Source organism: Brassica oleracea, chromosome C8, assembly GCF_000695525.1.
Source record: "Brassica oleracea var. oleracea cultivar TO1000 chromosome C8, BOL, whole genome shotgun sequence".
In the NCBI taxonomy this organism is placed as follows: domain Eukaryota; kingdom Viridiplantae; phylum Streptophyta; class Magnoliopsida; order Brassicales; family Brassicaceae; genus Brassica; species Brassica oleracea.
The window spans coordinates 21074244-21084458 of NC_027755.1; the positions used below are offsets into that span (position 1 = coordinate 21074244).

General features: G+C 45.8%; 1 protein-coding gene across 1 annotated transcript; it reads left to right on the forward strand.

Moving 5' to 3' along the window:
- Positions 1 to 6451: 6451 nt before the first annotated feature.
- LOC106308922 lies at positions 6452 to 8938 on the forward strand. The gene has a single exon (XM_013746023.1). The coding sequence runs from the start codon at positions 6452 to 6454 to the stop codon at positions 8936 to 8938; it is 2487 nt and encodes an 828-aa protein (XP_013601477.1).
- The last annotated feature ends 1277 nt before the right edge of the window (positions 8939 to 10215 follow it).

The window sequence follows — 10215 nt, forward strand, 5'->3', positions numbered from 1 at the left end:
ACGATTCTCCCGAAGAACTCGATCCCGACACTGGTGTCTCCTTGATGCTACGTCGCTCTTGTTTAGCACCACGCCAGCAGGATGACTTCCCACAACGTAACAACCTCTTCCATTCCCGTTGCACTATCGAGGGCAAAGTGTGCAAACTGATCATTGATTCTGGCAGCAGTGAAAACGTGATCGCAGAAGATGCGGTAAAGAAACTGTCGCTTCAAGATGAAAAACACCCTACCCCGTACAAGCTGGCTTGGCTAAATCGAACCAACGACATACTGATCACACGTCGTACCATGGTTGCGTTCTCCATTGGCGATTCATACCATGATCAAATCTACTGTGACATTGTGCCAATGGACGCTTGTCATTTGTTACTAGGTCGTCCATGGGAGTTCGACAGACGTGTTCTCCATGACGGGTTTCTCAACACTTATACGTTCAAATTTCAGGATCGAACGTTCACACTCAAGCCTTCTCCACCGCCCCCTTCAAACTCATCGCCACCACCATCGACACCAGCCCCGCTCCTCTTATTACACAAAAAGACGTTTGAGGCAGCTATGCGTAATGAAGATATTGTCTTCCTCTTAACTGTATCACCCTCATCATCAATACCAGTACACGAACCACGACCAGAATTTGCAGCCATTCTTTCCGAGTTTGCTGATGTATTCCCACCAGATCTCCCGCCAGGTCTCCCTCCGCTGCGTGACATTCAACACCAAATCGACTTCATCCTAGACGCCAATCTCCCTAACCGCTCTCATTACCGAATGAGCCCTACCGAACATGAAGAGCTACGAAAACAAGTCGAAGAACTAGTCACTAAGGGATTCTTACGAGAAAGTATGAGCCCTTGCGCGGTTCCTGCACTTTTGATCCCAAAAAAAGACGGTTCATGGCGAATGTGTGTCGATAGTCGAGCAGTAAATAAAATTACAGTTCGTTATCGCTTCCCAATTCCTCGCCTCGACGATCTACTTGATCAGATCGGCACAGCACGTATATTTTCCAAATTGGATTTAAAAAGTGGCTACCATCAGATCCGTATTCGCCAGGGAGATGAGTGGAAAACAGCTTTCAAAACACGAGAAGGACTTTTTGAATGGTTGGTAATGCCGTTCGGTTTATCTAACGCACCAAGTACATTTATGCGTGTTATGAACCAGGCCCTACGACCTTTCATAGGAAAATTCGTTGTCGTTTACTTCGACGATATACTGATTTTCAGCTTAACAATGGAGGATCATATGCTTCATCTGCGTGAAGTACTGATGGTCTTACGTCGCGACAAGCTCTTTGCAACGTTTAAAAAGTGCGCTTTTGGTCTACCAGAGGTTCAGTTTCTTGGCTATATCGTCTCGTCGAATGGACTTGCGGTTGATCCAGCAAAGGTAGACGCCATCAAGTCATGGCCGGTGCCTAGCACAATATCAGAAGCTCGAAGTTTTCATGGTCTAGCCTCTTTTTATCGACGTTTTGTCCCTCAGTTCAGCGCTATTATGGCCCCGTTTACAAATTGTATCCGTGACGGAACTTTCGTGTGGACCACGGCTGCGACCAATGCCTTCAGCATCATCAAAGACAAGTTAAGTTCAGCTCCTATCCTCGCATTACCTGACTTTGCCTCCGTTTTCGAGTTGCATTGTGATGCATCGAAGACAGGTATTGGCGCCGTTCTTAGCCAGAAGCACAGGCCTATCGCCTACTTTAGTGAAAAGATCGCGGGTGCGCGTTTTCGTTACAGCACGTATGATATCGAATTTTACGCTATTATCCAAGCAGTTAAACATTGGCGTCACTACTTGTTCCATAAAGAATTTGTTCTTTACACAGACCATGACGCCTTGAAACATCTTAGTACTCAAGACAAAGTCTCCGCCCGTCATGCTTCTTGGATAGCTTATCTCCAACAATTTTCGTTTGTCATTAAGCACACTTCTGGTGCAAGTAATCGCGTCGCAGATGCACTTAGCCGAAAGCACTCCTTACTGTCCGTTTTGCACACATCGGTACCAGGCTTCAGTTCATTCTCTGACCTATATTCTTCTGATCCTTTTTTCGGTCCGATATGGTCTGCCGTCTCTGCCGGTACTTCCCTGTCCTATACATTGCATGATGGTTTCTTGTTTCGGGAGAACCGTTTGTGTATTCCAGACTGCAGCCTCCGCTTACAACTCATTACAGAGCTTCATAATGAGGGCCATATTGGTCGAGATCGTACGCTCCACCTCGTCGCAACGTCGTATTTTTGGCCGACCCTTCGCAGGGATGTAGAGCGTTTTGTTGAAAGATGTGTGATATGTCAGACCTCGAAGGGACAGGCATCCAACGCCGGTTTGTACCTCCCACTCCCGGTCCCAACTCAGCCTTGGACGGACATCAATATGGATTTCGTCATGGGTTTGCCCAGAACTCAACGGGGTTTTGACTCAATTTTCGTGGTGGTGGATCGTTTTTCTAAGATGGTTCACTTCATTCCTTGCAAACGAACGACCGATGCAGTTCAAGTTGCTACACTTTTTTTTCGCGAAATCTATCGGCTGCACGGCTTACCATTGTCTATTGTCTCTGACAGAGATTCAAGATTTCTTGGCCACTTTTGGCGTTCCTTGTGGAAGCTTCTTGATACAAGTCTCGATATGAGTTCCGCATACCATCCACAAACTGATGGACAAACGGAGGTCGTCAATCGATCTCTTGGCAACCTATTGCGCAGCCTTGTTGGTGATTCAATACGAACTTGGGATTCTAAACTCCCTCAAGCCGAGTTTGCACACAACCATGCACTAAATCGCAGTTCTAAGTATAGTCCGTTTCAAATTATTTACGGTATGGTTCCTCGCTCACCTCCGGCTCTGTTGAATCTTCCCGATAGGGTACGTTTGCATGGAGGTGCCGAAGAGTTTGTGGAGCAGCTAGTTGAAACTCATACGCAGGCTCACGATAATCTACAAACCTCGGTGGCTAAGTACAAAGCGGCTGCTGATACGCACCGGCGTCGCCTTCTGTTTGAAGTTGGTGACCTCGTTTGGGCTGTTCTAACTCGTGATCGTATGCCAGCACACGCATATAACAAACTAAAAGCAAAGAAGATTGGCCCGTTAGAAGTTTTAGAACGGATAAATGACAATGCCTATAGACTTCGCCTTCCATCTGATATTACCACCTCCGACGTCTTCAATATCAAGTACCTGTCACGTTACTTGCCACCAGACCAGCCTTGTGATTCGCACGATTCTCCCGAAGAACTCGATCCCGACACTGGTGTCTCCTTGATGCTACGTCGCTCTTGTTTAGCACCACGCCAGCAGGATGACTTCCCACAACGTAACAACCTCTTCCATTCCCGTTGCACTATCGAGGGCAAAGTGTGCAAACTGATCATTGATTCTGGCAGCAGTGAAAACGTGATCGCAGAAGATGCGGTAAAGAAACTGTCGCTTCAAGATGAAAAACACCCTACCCCGTACAAGCTGGCTTGGCTAAATCGAACCAACGACATACTGATCACACGTCGTACCATGGTTGCGTTCTCCATTGGCGATTCATACCATGATCAAATCTACTGTGACATTGTGCCAATGGACGCTTGTCATTTGTTACTAGGTCGTCCATGGGAGTTCGACAGACGTGTTCTCCATGACGGGTTTCTCAACACTTATACGTTCAAATTTCAGGATCGAACGTTCACACTCAAGCCTTCTCCACCGCCCCCTTCAAACTCATCGCCACCACCATCGACACCAGCCCCGCTCCTCTTATTACACAAAAAGACGTTTGAGGCAGCTATGCGTAATGAAGATATTGTCTTCCTCTTAACTGTATCACCCTCATCATCAATACCAGTACACGAACCACGACCAGAATTTGCAGCCATTCTTTCCGAGTTTGCTGATGTATTCCCACCAGATCTCCCGCCAGGTCTCCCTCCGCTGCGTGACATTCAACACCAAATCGACTTCATCCTAGACGCCAATCTCCCTAACCGCTCTCATTACCGAATGAGCCCTACCGAACATGAAGAGCTACGAAAACAAGTCGAAGAACTAGTCACTAAGGGATTCTTACGAGAAAGTATGAGCCCTTGCGCGGTTCCTGCACTTTTGATCCCAAAAAAAGACGGTTCATGGCGAATGTGTGTCGATAGTCGAGCAGTAAATAAAATTACAGTTCGTTATCGCTTCCCAATTCCTCGCCTCGACGATCTACTTGATCAGATCGGCACAGCACGTATATTTTCCAAATTGGATTTAAAAAGTGGCTACCATCAGATCCGTATTCGCCAGGGAGATGAGTGGAAAACAGCTTTCAAAACACGAGAAGGACTTTTTGAATGGTTGGTAATGCCGTTCGGTTTATCTAACGCACCAAGTACATTTATGCGTGTTATGAACCAGGCCCTACGACCTTTCATAGGAAAATTCGTTGTCGTTTACTTCGACGATATACTGATTTTCAGCTTAACAATGGAGGATCATATGCTTCATCTGCGTGAAGTACTGATGGTCTTACGTCGCGACAAGCTCTTTGCAACGTTTAAAAAGTGCGCTTTTGGTCTACCAGAGGTTCAGTTTCTTGGCTATATCGTCTCGTCGAATGGACTTGCGGTTGATCCAGCAAAGGTAGACGCCATCAAGTCATGGCCGGTGCCTAGCACAATATCAGAAGCTCGAAGTTTTCATGGTCTAGCCTCTTTTTATCGACGTTTTGTCCCTCAGTTCAGCGCTATTATGGCCCCGTTTACAAATTGTATCCGTGACGGAACTTTCGTGTGGACCACGGCTGCGACCAATGCCTTCAGCATCATCAAAGACAAGTTAAGTTCAGCTCCTATCCTCGCATTACCTGACTTTGCCTCCGTTTTCGAGTTGCATTGTGATGCATCGAAGACAGGTATTGGCGCCGTTCTTAGCCAGAAGCACAGGCCTATCGCCTACTTTAGTGAAAAGATCGCGGGTGCGCGTTTTCGTTACAGCACGTATGATATCGAATTTTACGCTATTATCCAAGCAGTTAAACATTGGCGTCACTACTTGTTCCATAAAGAATTTGTTCTTTACACAGACCATGACGCCTTGAAACATCTTAGTACTCAAGACAAAGTCTCCGCCCGTCATGCTTCTTGGATAGCTTATCTCCAACAATTTTCGTTTGTCATTAAGCACACTTCTGGTGCAAGTAATCGCGTCGCAGATGCACTTAGCCGAAAGCACTCCTTACTGTCCGTTTTGCACACATCGGTACCAGGCTTCAGTTCATTCTCTGACCTATATTCTTCTGATCCTTTTTTCGGTCCGATATGGTCTGCCGTCTCTGCCGGTACTTCCCTGTCCTATACATTGCATGATGGTTTCTTGTTTCGGGAGAACCGTTTGTGTATTCCAGACTGCAGCCTCCGCTTACAACTCATTACAGAGCTTCATAATGAGGGCCATATTGGTCGAGATCGTACGCTCCACCTCGTCGCAACGTCGTATTTTTGGCCGACCCTTCGCAGGGATGTAGAGCGTTTTGTTGAAAGATGTGTGATATGTCAGACCTCGAAGGGACAGGCATCCAACGCCGGTTTGTACCTCCCACTCCCGGTCCCAACTCAGCCTTGGACGGACATCAATATGGATTTCGTCATGGGTTTGCCCAGAACTCAACGGGGTTTTGACTCAATTTTCGTGGTGGTGGATCGTTTTTCTAAGATGGTTCACTTCATTCCTTGCAAACGAACGACCGATGCAGTTCAAGTTGCTACACTTTTTTTTCGCGAAATCTATCGGCTGCACGGCTTACCATTGTCTATTGTCTCTGACAGAGATTCAAGATTTCTTGGCCACTTTTGGCGTTCCTTGTGGAAGCTTCTTGATACAAGTCTCGATATGAGTTCCGCATACCATCCACAAACTGATGGACAAACGGAGGTCGTCAATCGATCTCTTGGCAACCTATTGCGCAGCCTTGTTGGTGATTCAATACGAACTTGGGATTCTAAACTCCCTCAAGCCGAGTTTGCACACAACCATGCACTAAATCGCAGTTCTAAGTATAGTCCGTTTCAAATTATTTACGGTATGGTTCCTCGCTCACCTCCGGCTCTGTTGAATCTTCCCGATAGGGTACGTTTGCATGGAGGTGCCGAAGAGTTTGTGGAGCAGCTAGTTGAAACTCATACGCAGGCTCACGATAATCTACAAACCTCGGTGGCTAAGTACAAAGCGGCTGCTGATACGCACCGGCGTCGCCTTCTGTTTGAAGTTGGTGACCTCGTTTGGGCTGTTCTAACTCGAGTCGAAAACCCTAGATTGAGCTGATATCTTGTTCGTACCCTCCATCAAGATCTAATCAAATTGTTCTGACGAATCCTTGTGTCAAACTTCTTTTTATTGACTTTGTTTGGTCACGCCTCGGCTCTCTCTCGCCCTTTCCACTTCAAACTTGCTTCGAAACACTTTTTGTAACCATGGATTCTCAAACGAGACCTAAGAATCCTGGTACTACTCACCCTAAACCCCACGGTGTCCCCGCTTCGACCGTCCGTGGACAGAAGAGAGGTTCCAGAAGCTACGCCGACGTTGATCCTAATAACTTGCCCGTCAAGAAACCGAGGACGATGGTTAGCCCTCACCAAACCGGTAACAAAATCGCGGAACCGAGAACTCGGAGGCTCTCTAGACAATTCTGGAAAGCAGGAGACGACAAAGAAGACGAGCGTCCGCCTCGCAACTGCGGCAACGACGCGGCGATTAAAGTTCACCCTCAGTTTCTTCACGCCAACGCCACCAGCCACAAGTGGGCGCTCGGAGCCTTCGCCGAGCTCTTGGACAACTCTCTAGACGAGGCGTGTAACGGTGCGACATACGTTCACGTGGACTCAACGACGAATCAAAAGGACGGTAAGAGCAGCATGCTCATAGTTCAAGACAACGGGGGCGGGATGGATCCGAACAGGTTTAGAGAGTGTCTCTCTTTAGGTTATTCAAGAAAACGTAACGTGGCTAACACGGTTGGTCAATACGGTAACGGGTTCAAGACTAGTACGATGAGACTTGGCGCTGACGCAATCGTCTTCACGCGTTCTAGAGGAGCCAACTCTGGTAACACGACGCAGAGCGTTGGTATGTTGTCGTATACTTACCTCTACGAGACGAGGAAGAGCGAAGCCGTGGTCCCCACGGTGGACTTTGAGCTGGTGGATAACAACTGGGTTGCGTTGACGCACGGCGATAGAGATAAGTGGTTTGATAACCTAGAGACTATAGTGAAGTGGTCTCCTTATGTCTCTCAACAAGCTATGTTCGACCAGTTTGATTTACTTGAGGAGCAAGGTACTCAAATCGTTATTTATAATCTATGGGATGATGATGAAGGGAAGCTGGAGCTTGATTTCGACACTGATGGTCACGATATTCAACTCAGAGGTGTGAATAGAGATGAGAAGAAGATAGAGATGGCTAAAGCTCACCCTAACTCGAGGCACTTCTTGACTTATCGTCACTCTCTACGCAGCTATGCGTCGATATTGTATCTCAGACTTCCACCAAACTTCAGAATCATACTCCGCGGCAAAGAAGTGGAGCATCACAGCTTGTTGGAGGACATGATGATGACCGAAGACATAACGTATAGGCCTGTGGCTTCTCCGGAGTTGTCATCAGATGAAGACATGGTTGCTGCTCTAAAGATTGGTTTTGTGAAAGATGCTCATCATCACATTGACATACAAGGGTTCAATGTCTACCACAAGAACCGGCTTATCAAGCCCTTTTGGAGGGTTTGGAACGCTGCTGGAAGCGATGGACGCGGTGTGATTGGTTTGCTTGAAGCTAACTTTATACAGCCAGCTCACAACAAGCAAGGGTTTGAGAGGACCGCTCTTCTTGCTAGAGTTGAGAACAGGTTGAACAAGTATCAGAAGACTTATTGGTCTAAGAGGTGTCATGAGATTGGGTATGCTCCAAGGAGGATTCAGAAGAATCATGAAAGTGGTGTCACTGAAGCTCCTACTAGTGCAGATCCAGCTCAGTGCAGGCCAAATAGAAACTCTCAGAAGGAGACTACACAACCAAGTGTTGCTAACAGAACGCATGAGATTGGGCTTAAGAACAGGACTAATGGGCTTGGGGTGAGTTGCAAGGAAACAAGGTTAGTTCATCAAGCAGCTGAGTTTCAGAAGCAGAAGGCACAGCTTGAGCCGCAAGTCAGACATCCAAAAGCTAGGGTTCAAGAATTGGAGAAGAGACAGAAAGCACAGCTTGAGGAGAAGACAAGAAATTTAAAAAATGTAGAGACAAAACAGGTGGCTGAGTTGCAGAGACAGAAGAGACAGCTTGAGCTGCAACTCAGACAGTCAAAATCCAAGGTTCAAGATTTGGAGAAGAGGCCCAAGGTCAAAGATTATGAGTCAGCAAAACTTGTGGTTGAGCTGCAGAGACAGAAGGGACAGCTTGAGTTGCAAATCAAGCAGTCACAGTATAAAATTCAAGATTTGGAGAAGAGGCACAAGGTCAAAGAGGATGATCTCCAGAGACAGAAAGCCTGTCTTGAGTTATCAAAGTCTGTAGTCCAAGACTTGGAGGATTCACTCAAGGTGAAAGATGTTGAATCATCAAAACTGGTGGAGGAGTTACATGAACATAAAGCTAAGATCCAGGATTTGGAGGAATCTCAAAAGGTTGTAGATGAATTGGTGGTAGAGCTGCAGAGAGATAGAGGGTTGCTTGAGTCACAACTCAAGGTGTCACAAGCAAAGAACCAAGAGTTTGAAAAGTCGCAGAAGGCAGTGATGGATGTATTTCAAGAAGAAAGAGGCCGCAGAGATGTGACAGAGGATGCATTGAGGAAGAAACTACGAGGAGCCTATGATGTCATGGACACGCTAAAAATGAAAGTGAATGCCCTTGAAGCGGACCAAGCATTTTGTAAGAAGGTTCACATGCACATGCTTTAATTACAGCTTCTAAAACTCTTTTACAAGACTGTACATTCATTTGAGTCAGGAAGACCACAGTTTATATTCTTACAAGACTCATGTTTAAAAAATTTATGTGGTAGTTTTGAAGCTTAAATTCATTTATAACATTGATCCAGTTACACTGTTGTTTTTTGTAGAAGCCGGAAAACCGGATCAAAAGAAACGATATAATATATACGATGTTAAAGAAAATATATAGACAATTCGAAACCTAACGAAAACGAAACCATGGAGTCGAGACGAATCTCTTTCCTTAACTCTTAATATTCACTCTGTTAGTGCGACAGATCTGTACGAATAGGAGTCTCAGAATAAAACTACGATAGGTTATCATGCGGCACTCGTGAAGAACCTCTAACGAACTAATATTTCTACGAAACACTCTCTAGACTTACGATATAGGATTTGCTGGTTTTGGTTGTGAAAAACGTTAAGAAATGAAGAAGAGAAGAGGCGATATTTAAAGAGACGGAGACAACCCACTTCCCGCAACAGTTGCTGCACGTGAGCGAAAATCTCGCGGAGATCGAGGGAAGTTGAGTTGCAAAACTTATTCCCCAAGACTCTCTCTTATCCCGTTTAAAAATTTTTTAGAGGATAAACTGCATGACATTTTTATTTTCTAGACAAACTGCTTGTCGTTTCAAAATAAAATGCATGTTGCTTTTGAGAATTTAAATGGCAAAATGTTGATCTTAACTTGGTCCAAAAAGAATATTCTTATTGGGCCGGAGACCCTCACCCAAGACCCAAGACCCAAGACCCAAGACCCAAGACCCAAGCCCAAACCCAAGCCCAAGCCCAAGCCCAAGCCCAAGCCCAAGCCCACGCTTACGCCGAGCCGAGCCGGCCGGACGGCGGCGGCGCGTGCGCGTGGGGGCTATCCTCTCTCTCTGAGCCGTTTAAACAAGGTTAAGTAAGTGCACATATATATACAACTCATTCTTTTTGTTTCTCCCCGATGTGGGACTTCTTCATAATGTCATTTTGACATTTCAAGTATGATGGGCTTGTCTAATTATGTAGCCCATTACATTTCTTTTCACACAACTTTAATCAATGTTCTTTAAGCCAATGTGCTTGAGAATTTGATCCAACAATCCCCCACATGAATAGAAATGACTCTTCTAAACATATGCAGACTAAATGCAGACTCGATAGACTATAAAAAACTATTCTTATTCTAATCCTGACTATACTAGACAAACTTATCGAGAGTGTTTGCGAAAAATTCACTGTGTTTGAGTTGGTGG

Coding starts and splice junctions, on each gene's coding strand:
- LOC106308922 (XM_013746023.1), top strand. CDS start 6,452: ATGGATTCTCAAACGAGACCTAAGAATCCTGGTACTACTCACCCTAAA.